Source organism: Emys orbicularis, chromosome 2 (assembly GCF_028017835.1).
Source record: "Emys orbicularis isolate rEmyOrb1 chromosome 2, rEmyOrb1.hap1, whole genome shotgun sequence".
Lineage (NCBI taxonomy): Eukaryota > Metazoa > Chordata > Testudines > Emydidae > Emys > Emys orbicularis.
The window spans coordinates 94,507,080-94,532,498 of record NC_088684.1 but is presented as its reverse complement, the minus strand read 5'-3'; the positions used below and the strand labels follow the sequence as shown (position 1 = coordinate 94,532,498).

The 25,419-nt window shown below is 38.7% G+C and overlaps 1 protein-coding gene across 1 annotated transcript in view; it reads right to left on the bottom strand.

The window, feature by feature from the left end:
* CDH7 (cadherin 7) overlaps window positions 1-25,419 on the bottom strand; it is a 100,362-nt gene that overhangs the window by 22,890 nt on the left and 52,053 nt on the right. The window contains exons 2-5 of the mRNA XM_065399412.1: window positions 25,121-25,415; window positions 18,235-18,354; window positions 14,555-14,722; window positions 13,066-13,253 (exon numbers count right to left, since the gene is read on the bottom strand). Coding sequence (XP_065255484.1) covers window positions 13,066-13,253; window positions 14,555-14,722; window positions 18,235-18,354; window positions 25,121-25,415 — 771 coding nt within the window. The remainder of the gene's footprint in view (window positions 1-13,065; window positions 13,254-14,554; window positions 14,723-18,234; window positions 18,355-25,120; window positions 25,416-25,419) is intronic.

Genomic DNA, 25,419 nt, shown 5'->3' with positions numbered 1-25,419 from the left:
GTCTCCTACAGTATTCTTGCCAGCAAGTTAAAGAAGTAAGGATTGGATGAGTGGACTATAAGGTGGATAGAAAGCTGGTTAGATCGTCGGGCTCAACGGGTAGTGATCAATTGCTCAATGTCTAGTTGGCAGCCGGTATCAAGCGGAGTGCCCAGGGGTCGGTTCTGAGGCCGGTTTTGTTCAACATCTTCATTAATGATCTGAATGATGGAATGTACTGCACCCTTAGCAAGTTCACAGATGACACTAAGCTGGGGGGAGAGGTAGATAGGCTGGAAGGTAGGAATATGGTCCTGAGTGACCTAGACAAATTGGAGGATTGAGCCAAAATAAATCTGATGAGGGTCAACAAGAAGAAGTGCAGAGTCCTGCATTTAGGATGGAAGAATCCCATGCACCACTACAGGCTGGAGAGCGACTGGCTAAGCTGCAGTTCTGCAGAAAAGGGCCTGGGGATTACAGTGGACGAGAAGCTGGATATGAGTCAACTGTGTGCCCTTGTTGCCAAGAAGACTAACAGCATTGGGCTGCATTAGCAGGAGCATTGCCAGCAGATCGAGGGAAGTTATTATTCCCCTCTATTCGGCACTGGTGAGGCCACATCTGGAATACTGCATCCAGTTTTGGGGCCCCCACTACAGAAAGGATGTGGACGAATTGGAGAGAGTCCAGCAGAGAGCAATGGAAATGATTAGGGGGCTAGGGCACATGATTTATGAGGAGAGGCTGAGCGAACTGGGCTTATTTAGTCTGCAGAAGAGAAGAATGATGTGGGATTTGATAGCAGCCTTCAAGTACCTGAAAGGGGGGTTCCAAAGAGGATGGAGCTAGGCTGTTCTCAATGGTGGCAGATGACAGAACAAGGAGCAATGGTCTCAAGTTGCAGTGGGGGAGGTCTAGGTTGGATATTAGGAAAACTATTTCACTAGGAGGGTTACCTAGGGAGGTGGTGGAATCTCCATCCTTAGAGATTTTTAAGCCCCAGCTTGACAAAGGCCTGGCTGGGATGATTTAGTTGGGGTTGGTCCTGCTTTGAGCAGGGGATTGGAGTAGATGACCTCCTGAGGTCTCTTCCAACCCTAATCTTCTATGATTCCATGATTCTATGTTTAATGATTTGTTGAATCAGGGCCTAAGGCATTCAAAAATCATGTCCAAGACAGTCATTCTGAGCAGTTCAAGTATTAAAATAAAGCAGATTCTCTTGATCTACTGTAATTTTGATATATGAGTGGACTGTTTTTAATTTTTATTACGGAAACAAATACAGTTATTTTGAATCTCAACCTCCATTTGGTTTTATATCTGAAATACAACAATCTGAGGAACCCACTTCGATCAGCCATTAAGTATCAGTATGCATGGTGCTAGCAGGGCTGGCCAATGGGAAGCGGCAGCACATCTGGGTCTTCAGCAGCAATTCGGCGGCGGGTCCCTCAGCCCCTCTTGGACCGAAGGACCCGCCGCCGAATTGCCGCCGAGGAATGAAGCAGCGTGGTTGAGCTACTGCCAAGTGCTGCCGATTGCAGCTTTTTTTTTTTTTTCTTTCGCCGCTTGGGGTGGCAAAAAAGCCTGAGCCGGCCCTGGGTGCTAGCATGATGTAGCTTGGCAGGAATTGTGGTATGTATGGTATCTAAGAGATGTTCCAGAAACAGGGCAATGAAGCAATTGATATGATATGCTGTGCATCTGGCTTACAGAGAGAACAAGAAACCTGCAATGTGTTAAGGCTATTCTTATTTTCTAGTGCAACTACCCATACAAGTGAAATAAATTAGGTTCCAAACAATGTCATAGAGAGGAGGGAGAAAATGTTAAAGATGAAAAGATGATATGTTTTGAGCAAAGCCTGGGAACTCTGAGGCAAAGTGCACACAATTCTGTAGCTAAGTGTCTGAATTCTGTGGCGCTGTGCTGTGGCAGTGGCAGCTTCATTTAAAATTAGAAAATTGAGGTTTTAATGAGCTAGCTATGCAAATGAATAATACAGTCAGTACACTAGCCCCTTTCTGTTTATTTTGATATTAATTTCAGTTTAACATGTACTGTCCCAACATTTTCAATCTGCTGCTGGTGATTGTACTGACAAGGTTTAACTGAATCATAAAAATTATCATGGGGGTAACTGGAGCGTGGGGCAGCTGGGCAAAAGTTGCATATTTCTGCTAAAATTCTCAGAAATAAAAGAGTTAACATTGTTGATATTTAACTTATTAAGATTTCAGAGTTTAAAAACCATAAAGATGAATAGGGCAGCTCACACCCCTTAGAGCTAGTGTTTTAGGCTGTCTGAAGATTTAGGAAAATGTTGATCTATTGATTTGTACTTGGTTCACATTTTCAAGCCTATGTTCACTCACAATTATGAGGCCAGAAACACAACTTCAAAACAGAAAGAAAAGATTTTATTCTGGAACATATATCTGTAGGTTTTGAGGCTAGAAGGGACCACTGTGATTATCCATTCTGACCGCCTTATAACACAGCCATACAATTTCCCTGTATTTATTCCTGCTTCAAGTCTAATAGTGGTGCATGAACTAAAGCATACCTTCTAGGGAAAAAAAATCCAATCCTGATTTAAAATATCCAGTTATGGGAATCCCTCACAGCCCTTGATTTTTTTAAAAAAGTGCTTTCTTTCTAGTCTAAATGTATTTAATTTCAACTTCCAGTCACTGGTTCTTGTTACTCCTTTGTCTGATAGATTGAGAAGCCCTCTGTCACAGTTCCAGGGTTAACTGAACTTCTGCTGCCTCTGGGATCGGCTCAAGGGCTCTCCCATAGGTCTCATACTTCCAACCATCACGTCTTTGAGTGGGGACCTTCTTCCCTCTCCCTCCAGACTAGGGATTTAGGCTTACTGCCCTCTTGCAAGTCACTATGATTATCCCAGGGGTCTGACCTTAGTCCAGCACCAGCTGTTCTGCTCTTCCAGTTAACAACCAGCTTTCAGAGCACAGTACATTTACTTAGGAAAAAATCATTACAGAGAAAATATATCAGAAACAGAAAACAGTCTATACACATATTAGCTTACCAGGTGTTACCCATCTTCCACTTGGAGATCCTGGTAAGTTGGCAGTACTTTAAAACCTTCCAGCAGGGTTTTGCCCTCTGGGTTACAAATTCATATCAATTTGAGGATTAAATGAGAGGCACTCAGACAGTTCAGAGTGACCCTTTATACACAAAGCTCTTTCTTTGACTCCTGGACCTCTTGAACATGGTCTGAACCAGCATATGCAATTACCCCCAGGGGATGGTAATTCTTTGAAGTTGTTTACCTGTCCTGAGATTTGCAGTAATTACACCCCACTGACTTTAATTCCTGGAGGAGGCTTGGTAACTCTCCTCCATAGAGCTAGAATCAGGGCTGGCTCCAGCATTTCTGCCGCCCCAAGCAAAAAAAAAAAAAAAGCCGCGATCGGCGGCGGCAGTTCAGAGGCAGGTCCTTCGCTCCTAGAGGGAGTGAGGGACCTGCCGCCCCTGAATTGCCGCAGGTGCCGCACCTCTCCCTTGGCCGCCCCAAGCACCTGCTTGTTAAGCTGGTGTCTGGAGCCGGCCCTGGCTAGAATACAATCCCTAGCTCACAAATGTTTATAAATATTCCCTGTGACAGAGTCTGGCACATCTCAATATAAGTCTTTTGAAGTTTCCATGCTTCCCAGGTCTCACATTTGGTACACACACACCCTTATCAAATTTCTTTTCCTCATGTAAGTACTCACAGATGCTGAAAAAGTCATCCTTTTACCTTCTCTTTGTTATGCTAAATACAGCGAGTTCCTTGAGTCTTTTATTATAAGGCAAGTTTTCCAATTAATTCATTCTGTTGGTTCTTCTCTACACCCTCTCCAATTTTTCAACATCCTTCTTGAAAGTAAGGACACCAGAACTGGACACGGTGTTCCATTAGCCATCACAATGTGGCAGTGTCAAATACAGAGGTAATTTAACATCTCACTCTATAATTCTGCAACAACCAATACATTCTGTGGGTGAAATTCTGGCTTTATTGGAGACAATGGCAAAACATCCACTGACTCCAGCAGAGCCAGGTTTTCACCCTATGTCAAATTCTGATGCTGCAGAATCAAGTAATACACTAGGCCATATTATGAGCTAGAAACACTGGACGCAAAATTTATATGAGGGGTTTCTTCATATACTATATACCACCTATTGCTAACTCTCTGCTGGATGGTACTGGTAGCAGTTATTTAAAAAAATACATTAGTTTTATGTTTCAAATGTCCCTTTGATTTTAGAATTTTAGGTTAGTTTTAGGTGGTTACGTTACTTCAACAATGGTATATGTTGGAGTAAGATGTTTTAGATTACAGGAGGACTTCATCACACATGTGGAAATCTATTACCAGGATGCAGAGTAAAATATCTTTTTATTAGATATTAGTGACCAGCTAACATCACTGCCAAAGTCAGCACTCCAAAGAAAAAAAGGTTCATAAGGAATTCCATTTTAAAAGAAAATGTGTAAACAGTACAATATACCGCATCAGATAAACTCTGCAAAGCCTAATTCAAATAGAGCAGGGCACAACAAGTTAAAAAAAAGTATGATTCAAAGTTCAATTTTTACAGATATTCCTGTTACGATGTGTAGTTCATAAAAATGATTTAAATTAAAATTTCTGGTAAGTTTAAAAATTAAAACACACCTTGGCCTTTGTTTTGCTTACCACACATTAATATTCATTTGACCCACTGACATGTACCTTTAATTTTTTACCATTTATTGGCCTCTTTTCCTAAGAGAAGAAATTTACTTCTCTTTTAGATTGTAATTCAAGGATACAGGAGTGATAGAAGATGCAATGTGAAACAATAAAGGGCAAATAAAATACATATTCATGAGAGGGAGGTATTTCATTACTGAGAAGGATGGATGAATAAGATCATGTAGTTTACATATGTTTTACAAGCTGGCTTACTAGGGTATCTGAAGGGCAGTGAGACTGCAGTATGGGACATTCCGTGCTACTAATAGTTTCCTAAACCTACAGGGACCTTTGCTAAAGAAATATGGTCCAAAAACTTTTAAAATACATTTTTGATGGGAAAATGCATTTAGTAATATAGTGTAGACTTTGTTCACAGAAATAATTATACATTTTTTAAGAAAGAAATTGGGCTCATCATTAATTCTTGTGAATTGCCAGTCCTGGAGGGTGTTGGGAACCTCCAATAAGATGATGGAAGCCTTCAACTCTCAAAGAAATCAGTGGTAACTATGGTAACTAAGCACCCTGCAGAGGGTGTTCAACACTAGACCTGGACAGAAAAGGGCATTTCCCTCCTGTTAAAATTTAGAATTTTTGAAAAAAAAAAAATCATCCCAAATCAAGACGAAAGGTCAAATATTCAAAATTTTTCACAGGAGGAAAAATTGTGAAAACTTCTGACAATACGGAGTAAAATTCAGTCCTGAACAGGTGGCCAGCAGAGGAATGTGTACTACTCTACTGTGAGTAGTGCCACACAGACGTCAATGGAACTACTTACAGTAGAGATTTAAAAGTCTTGTTTTTCAGGCAATGTCTGGGGCTTAATTCCTGACTATCACAAACTTCCTGTGTAGCTGTGGCATGTCACTTAATATCTCTGTTCATCAATTCCCCATCTGTAATATGGAGGTCATAATAACTCTAGTATGGGTATTATATAGGGATAATAATATTGTCTGCCTTGTCTTTTTAGATTATAAATTCTTTGGAGCAGAGACTGTCTCTTTGCATATATGTGTACAATATCCAGCAAAATGATACCCCAATAATAAGATGAAGCAGCAGCAGAAGGAAGCATTTATAGGATCTAGCCCTAAGAGTTTGATTCTGACATAGGATATACTTCCCAAACGCTCATAAATAGGACACTTGTGCCTTCTATGGCAGGCTTTAAGGCAGAAAATCAAGCTACACACTTTAGGTAATCTGGGAGGATGGAAAACTCTTTCTCAGTTATGATATACGCAATAGATATTATTACTGACCTGGAAGAAATATGTGTTCAGAAAAAGGTTAACTTTCAATATAGAAAATGACAAAGATACTGCACATTACAGACACTAATAAAAGGCAGAAAAGTACACTGGAAAGATCTGCAGGTTTGGTTTTTTTCTCTCTCTATCAATCTAATTAGCATTGATGCTAATATTATACAGAGCGTCATTTAACTGGCCTTCAGATTATCCCCTCATTACTGCATGCTATAACAGAAGCACATTTTCAGTAAAAGAATACCAAGCAAAAAGCTTACAAATCACTACATCAGTGTTGAAGGTTAAAAGGACAATGTATACTTTAGTTCTTTCTTCAGTACAGTGAATAGAGCTTGACAGCTTCATTAATATCTGTGCATTAGTGTTATCTGATTAGATCCTGTACAGGCTACATTCATCTTGTCTTTTTTTTTTTCTTTCTTTTTTGGGGATAGGGATTTTGTCCTATCTGAAGGAAATTACAAAACAAGTCATCCATAGTACAGAAGCTGGATATGCAGTTATCCTTCACAGTAAGCCCATTTTTGTAATGCTCATTTTTTTACTGTATGGTAACTTTGTAATAATGTACTTTACAGAGGTGAAAATCCCATTTTTAAGCCCAGTTGAGGTCTCATATTGAAAACCACAGTACATCAAACAAATGCACATTGTATCTCAAAGGAACCAAGAACAGCTCAAGTTCTTACATTGTAAACTCTGATACAGAATTGAAAGCAAATTTTCTAGCTGGAAAAAATGGAATGTTAACACTCAAAGGTTCACTCATAAAAGCCCTCTTTTTATAATTGCCAATATTACTCTTAGAAGCCAGCTCAGGTTTTAAAATAATCACTCAACAGCAACACACACACACATGCACACACACACACATAAACTACTTTGCATCACTTGTTTTCAATTTTTTTCATATAACATTCAAATTGGGTGGTGATATTGGTGATGGGGGTGTGTATGAGAGGAAAATGAAGACAAACTCAACAGCAGCTCTACAAAGTGAAGCTTGCTTCTTGATACTTGTTACTAGACAAAAATCAAGTATGACCATCTTCCAACTGCTTTTCAGGATTTTTCACTGCGGTAAAGGTCTGTTCCGAAGTCCACTGAAGTCATTCCATTGACTTCAAAGGGCTTTGGATCAAGCTCTATCACTTTTAAGGACTTTATTATATATTCGATTTAAATAAAATAAGATATGCACAACCTACCTACTACTACCATTACCACTTTAAAAGTTGTGTATTTCACAACACTTCTGGGGAAGGCAAACTTTTAGATGGAGTGGGATGAGATGGATATAAGAGACTTTGTTATCTATCAGGTGCCTTGTACAATCATTTTCTTAATGTATTGTGTTATGGGGTAATGTTTTTGTGACTGTAAGATTAACTGTTGCCTACAACATGGGTACAGACACTCTTTTATATATTAAATTAAAAAACAAGTAAATAAAACTGAAATCAATATACATGGTTCTCTTCTCCACCCATTACCCTTAGGTGTAAATGCTTAAGAATGCATATACAATATGGCCTGTGCAAAATTGTGTGTATGCTTTTTCATACAGAAAGAGAAGCATGCTCAAAACATCTGATGTGTGTACACCAGTCAGGATTGTGCAAACGGCCAGTGCAAATTTGTTTTGCAATTGTCCAAGCACATTTCTGTACAGACACTTTGAAAAAGTAAGTTTCCTTTATTGTGATTGGGGGTAATAATTGATCAAACCACGATTCCACTTCCACATATTCTATTTCAACTCCAAGGCTACTTCTGGGGAGAAGAATGTGACATAATTTCTACAATTACTTTATCAGTAGGGTCCTTACTAAATAAAATATTAATAGCTAAATGTTGATAAGGCTCATTCAAGAACACCAAAATTGAACAATAGAAAGAACAGTCATAGGGCAGGTCTACACTACGGGCTAAGTCGACCTAAGTTACGTAACTCCAGCTACGTGAATAACATAGCTGGAGTCAACGTACCTTAGGTCAACTTATTGCGGTGTATACACCACTCTGGGTCAACGGGAGAAACTCTCCCATTAACTTACCTTATGCTTCTCATTCCGGTGGAGTACCAGAGTTGACAGGAGAGTGATCGGCAGTCGATTTAACAGGTCTTCACTAGACCCGCTAAATCGACTCCCGGTGGATCAATCGCCATGGGTCGATCCCCTGATAAGAGGAGACAAGCCCATAGTCATGCTCTCTCTGTCCATTGTGCAATTGCTACAATCATGTCCCCTCCACTGTCCCTTCAGCTCACTCTTCCAGCAAATAAAACCCACAATATCAACACAGTCATATCCCTTTTTTAAAAAGAAAGTGAATTTTAAGCATTCATACTTTACAAATAAAGTGAATTTTAAGCATTCATATTTTTAAAAGACAACAAAAAGGTTAGGGAGACCAACACAGAGAATGACAGGCAAAGTTTTAAAACTCCATGTACGACTGGTAAGTACAGTTGGCACTTTTTCTTGTGAGTGGTGACTCCGTGTCATACACATCTGTAGATTTTAAGCTTTAAAAAAAGTTTCCTATCAATCATAGTTACTGATAATGCCCCCCACGCCTCACCATTTAAAATATGTACACTCACAACACCCCGTGAGGTAAGAAAAAGCTATCATCCCCACTTCAGAGATGGAGAACGGAGGCACAGAGAGACCTAAAAATTTCAAAAGCACCTAAAGGAGTTAGGTGCTTAAGTCCCATTTTCAAAAATGATGTAGGACCAGATGTTTAAAGGAATTTAGGCCCCTAAAGATACATACAAGTGCCTAGCAGGGTTTACAAAAGCACCTAAGTAGGTGAGTTGCCTAACTCCTATTGATTTTACTTAGCTATTCACTAAGGGTAAGAAAAACAGAACCTAAGGCTAGAGGACACACTGAGAAGCAAAAAAAAACCCTCTCCTTCCATTTGCAGCAGCCAGGGGAGTAGAGAAGAGTTAGTCGTGAAGATATGCCCTTACAAAGGTCAGGAAGGCAGTTTTGTGCTAGGAGGGAAAATAAAATGAACATACTTTTTCTCCCTTCCAGCAGCCAGAAGTTTTGTTTTGTTTTGTTTTGTTTGGTGAGGGAGAGGGGGAAATCATGGTGGAGAGAGGAAGGGGCTCCAAACTGATCAGATAACTACTAGCCAGGAGTTGCTATGGAAGATGGACACACTAAGCAGGTTGCTAGGACAGCACCCTGCTACTAGTCCCAGGACTTTCCATCCTTCCAGTAGCTGGGGATAGGTATGGGCTGGGTTTTTCATGAGGCCTCTGGGATGTTGGTAGTGAGTCCTCATTCATTCATTATTTGTACTTGCTTCTGACCAGTAGGTTTTGTCTTCTGACTCATACATATCTGGTACATTTTTCAAGTCCTGATTTCAGGCAATAAATGAAAACTGACATGCTAGGAACAATGTGTCAATGTATTGGTATGTGTATTTCTATATATAAGCAGGATAAAATGTTTGCTCATACAAACAGTGCATGCATTGTTAGGTAAGGAACGGATTAGTAACTCAAATGCATAATACGTGCCATGTGATATAGAAGGGATTTAATTTGCTGGTTGGTTGGGTTTTTTAAAATGCCAATAGCAACGTAAATGGCTCATTTCTATAATAATAATTATTATTTACTAGATTAAACTTGGTCAATAGCAAAACTCCCATTGATTTCAATTTTCCAAGATTTCACCCATTATTATTATTTCATCCCCAATAGAATGTTCTGCTTTGTAGAAGACATGACTCTTATCCCAAGGAACGATGTCCAAAATCAAAAGAAAATAAAAACAATTAATTTTTGTGACATGAGCTTGAAACAAATTTAAATATCGAATGTTTCTCCTGTTCATCCAGTCCTGGTGTCCAATCCTAGTTTGCCTGGCATGGAGTCGGGTAAGGCATCACAAGCACATGCACACAATCGAAAGATGGGTCTTGTTCCAACCTCTTCCATTAACTGAGGGAAGGGTCCTTCCCAAACTTTCAGGGAAAGGAGAGCTCCGGAGTCTCTACTGATCTATATGCAAGACTTCTACATGGCCCTGCATAGCAATGCTGCCTAAGATATTACTGGCCAAATCCTGCTCTTTATTGTGTTGCCAGGGAACAGTGGGAAGAAGATGTAGGGAACCTAGCTTGGAGCCCCCAGGTATACCTGTGCAACTCCACTGAATTGAGCAGGAATGAAAAGGTGTAAATGAGGACAGAATATACCCCATGAAGTTTATTTCTGATTAATAATGTATTGGACACTTTAGAGTACAGCTACAAAGACTACAACTCCTTGTTTTGGAACGTGTGCCCCTAAGATACAGATGTGTATCTTTCTAAAACCCTCCCAAAGCTCATACTTCAATCTCAACCTCAGCAAAGACAATACCCATATTAAATGAGCAAGATCTATTAGATACAAATAATCTCACTGAATACACAACTATAAATTAGCTTCTGAGTCTTAATATCAGCATCCCTGTGTCTGGCCCTTTCCAAACATCCGCCCAGCTCTTTCCTTAATAGATTATTTTATAATACGCTATTTACATCTTTTGCTGACTTGGGTAGTTTCTTTCATTTTCCCATTCAGTCTTAATATACACAAGTTCTGCTTTATTTGCTTTGTCCCTAAATCTCATTTCTTTCTATATCACTGATATCTTATTTTTAGGAAATATCATCTTCATTTGTTTTAACTAATGATTCTATAAGCTCTGTGTATGATTTGTAATTAAGCAAAATTAAGTCCTTTAGCAATGGGACCAACATTTTAATTATCTCTAAATTTGTGCCCCACTCAAGCCAGAATGTAAAATCATAATTTCTAAGTGAAAACCAAGCAGCAGGAAGCCAAATATTAAACAGAGAGGCAAGTGTAACTGTGCTGCTATATTTATTCTAACAGCAAGTGGTCCTTTGCATGCCCGTTTGCCTGATTTGCACAAATGACTGTAGCAACTATGTGCAAAAGCCAAGGTGCACAGTTGCACACGCATTTTTGTATATTGAACACAAGCCTCCCTATTCAGAAGTGTTTCCCATGACATCTAATTGCTTGAGGTATGTGCACAAATGACATCTGCACACACAAACAGATTATGTATTATTAAATTATGGGCAAAAAATTTGGAGGCTGGGTTGAGGCTTCATTGAAACTTTGTTCCTTAATGCATACTCTGATTTTTGGGAAGCAGGCAATGAATTACAGACACTTGTGTAGAATACTTCCTGCAGTTGGTAGCACAGCATTGCTATTAGGTAAGTTCCAAATTACAGACTTACGCTCATTCCCTTACACTTCTATGCAGAGCTCAGTGATGTTACCATGCAGTGACACCCTCTGGCTGATTCAGTTGTGAGCTAGCATGTTCGTCATTATAGTTGAAATCCACTCCACCTGCATACAGTACCCGTAATTGAATTCTGTATAAGTGGACTGCAGAGAAAGGGAATTGGGAAATGAAATCCTAGCCCCAAGCCTGGGATCAGTCCTGGAGTCTTCCACTGTCAATCCCTCTCCCCCTCACTCAATGTTGTCTGCAATGGGATATGCAAGCTTAGCAAGGAGGCTATTTTGACTGTGCACAGGGACCCCTACATACCCACCCCACGCTGAGTTCCCTTGTGCAACTCCAGTGTGGAGCTTATGTACTGTGGAGGGTCTTGAGCTTGCCATGTGCTTCAAGGGTAGATTTTAGTGTGTGAGGGTATTGCAAATGAGGCCAGGCTGCTAAAATCAGGAAAATGGATGGGATGCTGGAAGCACCCCTATACGAGAAAAAAGTCTGACTTTCCATGTTAAAATATTACCATATTTCTGAGGCACTATTGTTTGTCCCCAAAAAAGGTTTCAAAACGGTTAACAGAATGGAGTAGTAGAGTGAGTCAAAATTTGATAACCTTCTTTTTAATGTGGTTCACCAGACATTTCATGAAACACTTTCCAGACCAAATTTTCAGCACTGAAAAGGACAGGTCAAAACCCAACAATAAATATAACAATGACAACAGAGATAATAATAATAATGAATGGCAGTTATTTACCCCACTCTGCACAACACTGAAATCAAGATTCTCTGAGTCTAAGTTCCATGCCTACAGGCTCATAGCAAAATTAAAACATATGCGTCAGCTCCTGACTTGGATCATAAGAGACCCCAGACTGATTCAATATTGTTCAGTGTGACACTGACAAATGTTCTCCCTCTAGGACAGGCATAATTCTTCCAGAGCTGTACTTGGAGACATTAAATGAGCAAGCTGAAGAAGCCACACTGAATTTCGCTGCTGAACAAAGAAAAGGCTAACTTTTCACTAGCTATATTTCAAATATGTATTAAGTAGAAATCAGCACAGTATGCAAGAAGTATGCTTGATTGCTTCTGCCTTGAAAGAGGATATTTGCAAATCATGTTGCAGTGTTAGGAACTGATTTTGGGGGAAGCTGAACATCCTCAGATTGCTCTGACTTCAGGGGAGTTCAGCAGCTCTCAAGAGGTACTCAGTACCTTCACAGGATCAGGCAGTACATTGCAATATCATGCAGAAATCACCTCTTCAACCTGTAAACAATTTGTGGAATTTCCAACAGAATGGAAATTCTGGATCCTACACAGATCTAATTGTGAATTCAGGCCCCTAAAAATTATGAGAATGGCTTAAAAATCATGAGATTTTAAAAATAATAAACTTGGGATCCTTTTTATTTGCCTTGTGGCTTTTCTCTGCAATCTTGAGGGCTAGAAATCTACATGTTTATAAATGAAAGCTGAGATTCTCAGATAATTCTATAGATGCTGGGACTTAAAAAAAATACACTAAAGATCATTGGACTCATGATAAAATCATAAGAGTTTTCAATACAAATGATGTTCAGGCATTGAAAAAAAACCTCAAATCAAAATGAGATCTGCTAACATGACCCAGTAACAGCAGGTGAGGATCCTCCCCATCTTAACCATACAGTCTCATCCTTATACCTACTACATTGGTCTTACTCCACCACAAATAAAAAAAAAAAAATGAGTCAATGTTACCTTCTGAATAGTAATGATTCCCTCCTGTGTATCTTTGTCAACAGAAATTTTGAAAACTCCAAGGCCATCACCATCCACAATCTTATATTCCATTTCAGCATTAGGTCCCACATCAGCATCTGCAGCTTTTATTCTGGCCACCACTGAAGCCACAGGCAAGGACTCTGGGACATTATACTGATATGACCCTGTGAAATTTAAAATAATCATTGAACCTGGGGTCATGACTTATATTAACTTGACAACTCTGTTTAAGGTACCACATAAAAATCTTAGTTGAAAAATAGAACAATTGCCCTTTCAGGTGAAAGACAGTGGGTATCATTCCTCCATCCTCCACTCTCTCACACCAGGTTTGTGGGATTGTTTATACATCATCTCTCTAAATGAAGGTGTGAAGTAAGGAGATGAACTGTTATTAAAAAGGTTCAAGAGAACAAGATTTTTTTGGTATATTTCCTATAATATCAGGGGAATACAGTAAAAGCCAATAGAATGAGTATTAGCCCTAATTTTTATTACTGGAAATCTCAAGGAAGCCCTGCCCATACTTGACATGGCTGGCTCTTGAGATGTACTCAGTGTCTGACCCTTTAATAAGTGCATCTCCCTCTCCCTTGAAAATTTCAACCTTGTAGTTCAAGTAGAAAGTGATATACAATGCAGCTAGAAGAGATTTCTGAGTGTAGTGTGCAGCCAATACCATTCTCACCTCCAGAAATAGATTCACTGTTGTTCTATTAATACCACAAGCAATTGGTGGCAGGAAATCTAATTCTCCTTCTCTTTGGACATATTTGTTTTTCATATACACTTGAGAAGAGGCCAGATTGGGCATGAATACATTCTGCACGTTATTCTAATTTCCTGTAGCAATGAAAGACCATTGAAAGAGAGAAAAGGGATGAGATAAAATGTAATTTATAAACAGGGTGCCTCGAATTTGGTAATATACTTGTTTCTTTCCTCTTCTTGTTTAAGTCAAGAGCCATTTTGGTCAACACAAGTAAATTGAGGGCAGATGGTTTTCTGGTTCTTCCAAGATTGATTTCTTATGAAAAACTGAGTGTCTGCACAAGAAAAATCTTGCTGAATTTCCAAAGAAATGTGAAGTGTAGCAAGAAAGAAAAAAATATGCATCTTGAAATCCAAGAAGTAAATGCTGCACTATAAATCTTTTATCTTTCCTTTGTCAGGGAAAGAGCAGAAGATATTAATACATGTACATAGTGTGCATCACTTTGCTTAAACTGATCTGAAAAATATTTTTGTGTGGACTGATAAACAAGATAGATGTTTGCAATGTAATAATACTAATACAACTAATAATATAACCTAGCTGTGATATAACAATTTTTATCAAGAGATCTCAAAGCACTTTAAAGAGGAGATAAGTATTATAAGGTCCATTTTACAGATGGCATGTAATGTACAGCATGCAAGAACATTTAGAAATGGTAGCAATTGTCATAAAGTACCGGGAACTTACTCCGTGGAAAACGTGGTGGGTTATCATTGACATCGGTCAGGGTGACAGTTACAGATGTGGTCCCGGATAGTCCACCATTTTGTCCAACCATATCCTTTGCTTGAATAACAAGTAAATACTGGTCTTTGGCCTCCCTATCCATGTTCGGAAGTGCAGTCTTGATAATACCTGGAGAACAACAAAACACACAATGTCATTGGTTGCATTTATTATTGGTAAATATATTGACATAAACATTATGTTTGTCTTAAAAGAATAGTGTCGTAATGAGATACAATGATGACTTGACCCAGTATCTCCATGTATATAATATATTGTCAGGTACAATGGTGAAGGTCCTTGTTAGGTCTACCTGGGACAGCATCAACATCTATAGATTTATCTTTCCTATTGTGAAATTAGTGATCAAGAAAAGTAATTTATTCATAGAAAGCTTTTACATAGGCATCAGCCATGTAGTGTAAGCTCCTGCTAACTGTTTGAAGCTTGGTCTGAAATAACTACCGCTGGGTCAGTTTCCATGTCCATTCAATCCTTTGCATCTCTGCTGAGAGTGCCAAGGTAATTAGTATCAATTTTGTCATGGCACCTTTTCACTGGGAACTGAACTGAACCCACACACTCATTTCAAAGTGTCCACCATTCACTGTTGTCAGAAGGTAACAATTTTCAACCAATGGTACCATGGGCTAACAGCTCTCTCTGCCTTATGGTTTTATACTGCCACCCATCACTGTACTATGAGAGCCTTCTATGAAAAATCAATAGCAATATCAAAGTCCCTATTGTACTTCATGTAGTTGCTGGCACTTGTACATTTTTTGGGTCCTCAGCCATCCAGTCTCTCATACACCTTCATTTCCCCACTATTTTGGTGATACGGAGAAAGATGCATTTGTTATTGTTTTTCAAGATTCCAAGCTGAGCGAGCAATTTAACAAATGTCTTGAAATTGTCATTGACCAAATGGATTCTTAGTATTATTAATCTCATATCCTACTAATGCCTTCAAATAAAGCTATTTTGTATTGGCTACTATTTATTTAAACAGTAGCCACTTCTAAAGCACTCCATGTAATGAGGTAGCTTTGATGTATTAACTGAAATACTCTAATATATGAAATAATATTACTGTTATATCCACTTAGTTATTTACATACAATTTGTAATTATGGTTTGAAATTAAAAAAAAAAATAGCAAAAAATCCAGTGCTTTACCCATTCTGCTCTGTCGATACGTATCAGATAAATAAATATTCCTTCTCAAACCATGATGACTTTATGAATATTTCATGTTTGGTACATTGTACAGCTGCTAACTCTGATTTCCAGAGAGGCAGGCATCTACTCTACCAATGCTTAGTGTCACCAACAAAGTAAACAAACAACCAAAATAAAGGAGAGGCACACGGGGACCCATATCTCTTCATCAGAGATTTGTCAAATGTTTAGTTACAGTTTTATTTATCTTCTCTTCTTTTGAACGCAGTGCTCCGCATTAAACTTTTCTGTGCAAAAATATTTGCTTTACAAATAGATTTCATGGAACAACAAATTTGTGGGGGGAAATGAATACTTAATTTCACAACATATTTGTTTTTAATTGTTTCTAAATGTTCTGATTTGCTTGCTTTTTGTCATTTATAGCTACTGTCATAACTCTTCCAACGCTAGTCATCCTTTCTGGAAGATAACTGTCATGTACATAGAGGACTGTGGCGTCACAACTAATAAAAACATAACAAAACATTTCAGTCTCATTCTTCAAAGATTTTGATTGACCAGAAGTTACCATGCCACTATCTAAGAGGCTGGTCTACACACATTTTAGATACCAGTATATCAATTTAGAAACAGGCACAAAACCCCTAATGTGAATGCAGTTAAACCAAAATATAGCTCATTTCCATAAATTCAGGCATTGTTAAAGTGTGGAGAGAGGATGGCCACGTGGTTTATGCTCTGCAGTGGGACTCAGTAGAGTTACATTCCCAGCACTGCCACAGACTTCTTAAGTTGCCTTGGGTAAATCGTTTTATTTTTTTGTGCCTCAGTTTGTGTTAACTGTAAAACAGGGATAGTAAGAATTCCTTATTTCACAGGGACATTGTAAGGGTAAATTCACTAATGACTGTTGAGTACTCAGATGCTACATTGGCAGGGACCAGATACATACTTAAAGAAAAAGGGCAAAAGTTACTAATTTTGTCTTCATAAGAACTGATGCACTAGAATGGATAATGTTCACAAAAATCAGGAAGACTGTAAGGACATGTGCATGATGGTTTGGCTATAAAAGTTCATAAATTCCTATGAAACATACAGAAAATTGTTTTTAGAAATATTTCTTTTTGGTAGTGGCTGGAAGAAAAGTGACAGGTGATTATTGGTTTCAAAAGCACAATGCCTTGTTTTTAGCCCTGGTCAAAGAAAAAAAAAGATAAACATTTTCTATGGAATTTTTTCAATAAAAATTAAAAAGAATTGTTTGACATTTCTCACAGAATTTTCATTTTCATTCTCTGAGTAGGAAATCCGGAGTCAGAAGACATCCCAAAGGAGACAACATTTACAAAATGGGAGAAGGGAATAAAAACACAGAAGCGAGAGGAGTACAAAATAAAATCAGGCAGGGAGGCAAGTCTTAATCTGTATGTCTTGTACAGAATATCATGAATGCTTAAATGAAAATAATAATGATAACAATAACTGCAGCAGCTATGCAGCAACTGGTGGCAAATGTTTACCGATATCACAATGATGAGTACAATATGTGGATCAAAGCAGAATGGAATAGAATAATGGATCCTTCTGCACAAAATGCTTGCAGCCCCACATTGTAAACCATAGAGTTTATTATAGTCTACTTTTAAGTAAAATAAATGGCACCGATTTGTGGTGTGTGAAGAACACCTTGGAAATCTGTGCCAAAAATTACTTTATCTGATGCTCAATCTCATTGTGTTGCTACGGATGTGTACTGAGATGGTGGAAAGTGGGAACAGGCTTCAGGTGGAGATGTTGAAATTTTGATCATTTCATCAAGAAATGTCTGAATTTTTTAACCATTTTTCTTGCAAATCCACAACCCTACCCACACACCAGCCTAAACTCCCAGGTTTAATCCTGGACCCTAGCTGGTTTATGGCTTTGTATTGGTCCTGAGCTGGCTACTTGCATGCCGTTGGGACTTCTTAAACAGGCATGCCCAGAGAATTATGCTCATCTGAGAACATCTAGAGACAATCCAGAAATGTTCAACGTTTCAAAGGAACAATCTAGGCCAGGCCCCATACAGATATGGAGACTGGTTGAGCCCCACAGTGAAGTTTTTGGCAGCAAAGGGAAGCTGAGAAAGGTGGTCATACAGAAGAGGAATCTCGGGAAGCCTGAAGAGGGCTGGTGTGTGTAGGGGCAATGGATAAGGAAGCTGGTGAGATCACAGTGAGGGACAAGACAGATACAAATATTTTCAAGTGGTTATATATTTCAAATGTGTGCTGTTAATTTACAAACTGAACATGTTCTTGACATATGGAAATAAGAGCGCTAAACCACATTTCATTTTCTAACAACACACTGCACTAGCAGGTATCCCGTCTGAGTTTCAAACAAATGTAGTATAAACTATATCTCAGCATTATTGTGGACTTATCTGTGGGGGAACCTGAAAAAGTTACCTGTCTTTGGCTCCACAGAAAAGTAAGGTTGTCCTTGCAGAATACTGTATACCACTCTGGCACTGTTGCCGTAAGTAGGGTCATCTGCATCAGTAGCTGTTACCTGAACCACAGAAGTTCCTACAAAAGGTTTAAGACACTACTTTAGTTAAATGTCCCACAGTTCTGAATTACATTAATGCAACAAACTAGACTTACAAACAGTGTTATACTTTTTCCATCCCTCTGCTTCCACATAACATAACAGGTGACTAGCCCACCCTACATTTCCACACTGATCCCACTCAGAATGTTAGCTCACCTTTCTAAATGACTACTACAGGCTACTATGATACAAGTTTGTAATGTCAGTACAGATTAACTGCTGCCCTTTAAAACCTCCTCACCAAATGTATAATAAGCACATAATCTTATTGAATATTGTAATATTTTGCCTTTACGGTTATTTTTCGTTCTGGCTTGGCTGTTTTTGTGACGTAAGTGCTTTAGTAGTCCACAAGATAGGTACACCACAGTAAATGGCAGTGAGAACTACCCCACATTGCCCCATCAATGTAGCTCAGTCCTGACCTGGAGGGACCAGATTTAAGTATGAGGGACATTCCTTCCCTATGACCACTTAATGTTTGACCTCAGTGATCAGACTCATTATTAGCTATGGCAACAACTCTATACATGCCCCACCCCCACCACCCTTCCCTATCTGGGGCCAACTGGGGAAAGAAAACCTTTGGCCCCTTTAAGGACTGCCTCTCCTCATTTTCCTCTCCTCCTTGTGGGCCCTCAGCCTCCTCATTGGCTTGGGGAGGGGAGGCTGGCTGGCTGGAAGGGTTCAGCAAAAGCCCATTGGCTCCCATGCACTTGATGGGAGGGTTAATAAGCCCTTTCCTTTGCCTGAGGTGTCATTCTGCATCTGGGATGAACAACTCCCACCCTGCCCCTGTTTGGGATCAGAGAACGACTGGGTTTCTGGGCCTTGGGGTGTGCATCAGGCTAGTCAGCTTTTGGGAGCTGGGAAAGAATGTTTCTCTCACTGCCAGATTAGACAGGGAATGGTGGGTTTTTGTCACCTTCCTCTCAGCAACCTAGGGACCTGGTAGGTACTTAAGACCTTTGATTCAGTACTTTAAACTGGTTTTACAGCTTGATCTACAATGAAAGCTAATACAGAGACCTAGTTTAACCCTGCCAGAATCCTTAACGTTGGAGTGTATGAATATTATAACCATTATTTGATATTCTGTACTCCTTGTGAATGCCAGGCTTACTATGTTGGAATTTACAAGGTCGCTAAGCATTGCCAATGGAGCTTACAAGGTCTGCAAATATTGCAAGTGATGCTTACAACATCTTCAGACAGTAAGGTCTTTGTTCACTGCTCATGGTTTTTTCAAGGTCTACAAACAAATGCCTGCAAGGAAATGACAAGCTCTGCAGCCACAACACAGGGAGCTTGTAAATTCTTCAAATTTAACTGTGCTTGTGTACTTGCAAACTCCATTGATGAAGCCAATTGAGCTTCTAAACTTCATGAGAGGAATAAATCAGGGACTTATTAAATTATTAAACCATTCTTTGGTGCATCTGGCTCTCCTCTGGAGTGAAGATAAGTCCCTTCATACAAATATCTCCTGCAGAAAACTTTCTAGGTAGAAAACCTTCATATAGAAATCTATATGTGTGTTTCTGAGCAGATATTCTATAAAGGACTTTTTACAAAAGAAATGTGTGCAACCTACTTATTTATGTATATGATATTTAGCATGTAGAAGCCTTTGTGTAGCAAATTTTCAGCAGAAAATCACCTCAGATAGAAAGTTTTCTATGTGAAGGTTTTGTATAGAAAATTACCCCCGGGAGGAAGATGTGTTCTAAGGGAAGTACAAGTCAAGGTTTGGAGAGTAAGTACTTGTAGCTCTCAGAAAATGCAGATAGTGACAAAAAGCCCTGGTAGTCTTGCTTTTGCGTCTCTCAAGGAGTAGAACATACATGCCCCCCCCCCCCCCCGCTGTTTTAACCTTATATAAGTTAACAAGATTTTTATTTCATTCTTTTCCAAAAGTTCTTCATTAAAATAATTTAAAATAGAAGTGGAAAGAAATGGAAGTACTTGGAAGTTTTACTTTACTTAAAGAAAAGAAAAGAAAAGAAAAATTTAATTGCCAAAAGTTTGTTAAGATAGATTTAAGGACAATAATCTATATTACTTAGAAAAAAATAGATTTTTCTATAGTAGTTACAATTCAAATCCAACACTTTTAAGTAAGGAAATTGGAAGTTAAGATTCCTACACCAATTTTAAAGCTACCTGTTACTTCCTACCACTTTTCCTCATATAATATTCAAATATATGCTATATAACCTCACTATCCCATGATCAGTTCTACATATTGGCTTGTAAAGTGTGAACCCACCTACTACTAATAGACCACAGACCCAAACCCTTTCTGGCCTCCAGGTATGAGGTAGGTATTCTACATCTTGCAATTGATACTCCACATACAAACCACACCACACCTTATTCCCATCTGTCACCAATAATGAACTGGGAGCCCCAATGAATCTCATTCACCATCCCAAGATTGGTCAGAGTCCCCAAATTCCAGATACAAGCAAAAGATTAATCTGCACCATATCCACCTACATATGTGGGCTGTGGAACACACAGCAAAATACACGTCCTCACAATGTCTTGTGGTTTGCCTATACTTGTATAGGCCAAAAATAAGACTGTACATTATTTTATCCTCTGTACTTGCCAAGGAGGTTTCTTCCTTTTCTTTTAGATGTGGATCTAGCCACAATTATCCACGCCTTAGTCACTTCCAAGTAGGACCTCTGTAATTAGGCTACACCTTAAACTCTTCCAGAAAATACAGCTAGTGCAGAATGGAGCAGTGTGCTTATTAAATGGTGTTTCATGCAGGGAGCAAATCTTACTATATATAGAGAGAGAGAGTTATAATAATCTGAAGCATGTGACCTAACTACTCTCTTATTTAAACATTTGGGGATAGCAGCAGGACATTTGGAGTGAGGGACCCTTGGCTTTAGAACTCATTCCCACTTTGATTCACCAGAGCCCAGATTTGGTGGATTCCCAGATTCAGGAAATGCTGCTAAAGGTCACCTATTCTCCCAGGCTATTCATGTTGGTAAAAGGTTGCTTGAGGTTAACTGGTTGTTGCAGAGGAGCTTATTTGGGGGTTTGTAGGTGTACCTTGAGAAAAAGTGGTGGTATGGGAGGCAGGGGTTTTAAATGAGGTTGTGCAAGGAATATTGGGGAGAAGATTAAGGAAAACCTGTTTTTAGTGACTGGCTATGCTTGATAAAGGTCTGGTTTAAAAAAAAAATTTGTAAGTCCCTGCAGAGTTGACCAGTGGCACAATAACAGATTAAAAATAAATAAATTTAATAAATCATCATATGATGAAAGCCCATACCATCATATATGTAACAAGACAGACATGTTTCTTTTATGTGGTAATGGGGAGGATTTCTTGTAAGTGAAAAATTGGCAGAGCAAAGAGACAGAATTAAGGTAGGCGTAAAAATCTTAATTTTCAGTCTCCTTACTTTTGAAGCACATAGGGCCAGATTTTCAAGTGTTCTGCAAATTCACTTTTTTAGATGCTAATGTGGGAGCTTTTGCATACTAAGCCCTTTTGAAATTCCAGCCTACATCATTAGATCCATTCGCAAAGGGGTTTATTTTTTTGTTTGAAATATAACATTCTGTTACATTTTTAAAATAAGCAAAATACATTGTCACTCATAACTCTATCCATAATTTAACATGTTTTATTGTCTCTGACATTCCTATAGGCCATACTTTTGGAGCTTTTTTAATTCCATGGAAAAATTTGCAAGCCATCAATATTTAGTGATTTAGGTTGGACATTAGGAAAAACTTCCTAACTGTCAGAGTGGTTAAGCAGTAGAATAAATTGCCTAGAGAGGTTGTGGAATCTCCATCATTGGGGATTTTTAAGAGCAGGTGGAAAAACACCTGTCAGGGATGGTCTAGATAATATTTAGTCCTTTCTTGAGTGCAAGGGACTGGACTAGATGACCTCTTGAGGTCCCTTCCAGTTCTATGATTCTATGAAGATATTCCCCTGCCCAATATTTTCATAAAAGTTCCAGTCCAAAGCCCACTGAAGGAAAGACTCTGATTGGCTTCAGTAGTCCTCAGATAATGTTCTAAAATATTTGCAAAATGTAATTTTAGAATCATCATGCTTACATAATAATGCTATTTGGAAGTGTGGGGTTATAGTTCTCATGCTTTTATAGTTCATTTTGGTTTATAAACCTGTGATCTTTTTTCATTCTGTTTCATATTCAATTAAGGAATCCTTGTCATGGATATAATTTTAGACAAAATAGGAGAGAGAGATACTTTGTTCCCCCTTAATATTTCACGAATGCTGTAGATGTTTAATTAGAAATTATGTAATATGAATAAACTATGAATCAATGTGACTATGTAAGATAAATGCCACACAAGGGCTTCATGCTACTAAACCCTTAATCCAATATTAATGCAGTATTCAGTATTACTACAATGCAAACTCCAAAGATGTTTAAAATGTATTATTCTAGAAATCTCAAATGAGGTGCAATTCAGTCCCATGTAGAGGTCAGCACAAGGCCTCCACACCACTCAAGTCCCACTTAAATTCCATTTTGAGTAGTTAAGTAGGAGTTAAATGGTATATATACTTTGTGCTGATCCCCTTCTCAGGGGAGAATTTCACCCAGTCATTTATGTTGGTGAAGCAGCAAAGGAATATGTGAAAGTAGCTCACATTAAACAATAGTGTGGGTGTTCTCTACCATACATAATGACACTAGTGTGGGTTGCTATCAAATGGCAAAAAAGTCAGGTGCACAATCCAGTTTCAAACGCACAACAACAACAAATGTTTCCTACTATATATTTGAGGGGGAAAAGCCCTCACTTTTAGTGTGGCACTTACCATGGTCACTTAACAATATAAATCAATGTGGGAAAAGGCAGAAGTTACACCAGGAGGAAAGATGGAGATACTGTTCTTCAGTGTGCAAGATGAAGAAGTTAGATGCTTTAAAACCTTACTTCCTGTTGCACTATGGATAAATTTACTTGAGCCAACACTTTAAGAATGATATATATTTAGTACAAAGATGACTGAAAACAGTGATGCTGCAGTAAAACTAGCTTAAACCTGGGAGAGGTCACTTAGTCTGAAACATCGGTATTTTGGTTTTTCTTGGTAATGAATATATTGCTCTTAAACTTTTGGATTATTTGTTCTTAAAAGTCTCTTGAATTATCTGAATTATCTTCTCTTTCCAGAGTGCAGCAGGAAACAGTTTTTAGAAGTCTCTCTCCTCTTCACCTTCCCCCTAATATTTTACAAGAATATTGATCTCCCTCTTTCCTTCAAATGTTACTTCTGCCTCTTCTGACTCTGACCAAGAACGAAATGATCATGGACAAATGCAAAATATCAACTGAGGGATCATATCTATGACTTCTGCTAAGTTAAATCAAATGACAATAGCAACGTTCTACTTATGTTCTCTCTGCTAATATTTTGGATTTCAAGTGAGCCTCCTTTATTTGTAATGGTGACTAATGATTTCAGTAGAGTCCTAAACAAAATATTTTTTTTTTTGTTCTCTCTCCTTCTTTCATTCTGGAACAGTAACATAGGGCTTGCCAACATATAAAAGTGAAACTGAAAAAAACTAAAATGATTGTAATTCACACCGTTAGGGTGTGTGGACACTGTTCATTCAGATTGAATGTCCCATTTTGATACAACTTAAATCAGTAAAAAATCAATTTAAATTAAATTGACATAGGGAGGTCTTAATCTGAAAGAAGAGTGTCCACACATACAGTTGCAAAGTAACTGAAGTAACAAAAGGTTTGAATTACAACATATTTAGGGGGGGATTTCGATTCCAGTTTATGCGTAGACAAGCCCTTAGCTCGTAACAAAACTCACTGTAAGTGAGCCAGTTTCTCCGCCCTCTCCCGGGGGGCAGCGGCGACTCTGGACGCGAGCCGGGCCCTTCCTGTGGATCGCCCCAGCTGCGGCGGGCGTCGCTCGCCTCTCCCCCTCCGCGGGGACGGGGGGGGCCGGCGTTCCGCTTCTGGACTAGATTGCCAGCTGGTGTAAATCAGCATAGCTCAACTGAAGCCAATAGAACATTGCCAATTTACACCTGTTGAGGAGTTGGACCTTTAAAATGACTAAATAACGGATCTGAATGTAGATAGGGTTTAGATGTGCCTCATTCACATTGCTATATTCCAGTAGAATACTTGAACTACTTACAAGACTTCACTCTCTAATTCCAATAAACTTCAAAACTCTTTTAAGTTGGGCCAAGTTCTGCTCTTGTGTCCATGCATGTTTTCCCACAGAGCATAATTTGGCTATTACAAATGAGGTACAGTTCTAACACACCACTATAAGCAACACACACTAAACACTTTATGTACTAAATGGCTTTGAAAGGAATTTGTTCATAATGGAGTTGATGTATACAAAAGGAGGTATTATCACCTCTCTGTGCCAGAGCGTAGGTGTGAAACTTTTTGTTCTTAATGAGAATTATAAAACAAAGGTTCTGGGCACTGAAATGAGAAGTACACCATAAAATGCCTATCTAAATCCCTATATAGCTAATTTAAGTTTTTCTACATTTTTGAAAGAATAAATATTTTGTAAAGCCTTATTTTCCCATCAAGCCTGCAAACATCCAACTGTTGCAGGTGGCTCATAGATAATTAAATAGCTTGGTGTAATACCGTAAAAAAATAATGACATTTTAAAAAAGATAATAAGAACAGATTTCCCAAGACATGAACAATGTATTCTCCACTTACCCACGGGAGACATCTCAGGAACCCCAGCAGTGTAAGGGCCATCCAGAAATTTTGGTTCATTGTCATTGATGTCCTGAATCTTAATGACGAACTCCGACTCTGGTTCCACAGGTTTATTAGTCAGCCTATCTAGTGCTTGTGCTCGGAGCGTGTAGTAGGCCTGCTCTTCCCGATCCAGCCTCTTTGTAGCATGAATATCCCCAGTGTTCTCATCAATAATGAAAATGGAACTTGCCCCTTCGCCTGACAAGATGTATTTGATGGAGCCATCGCCTTTATCAACATCAGAGTGAAGCTGG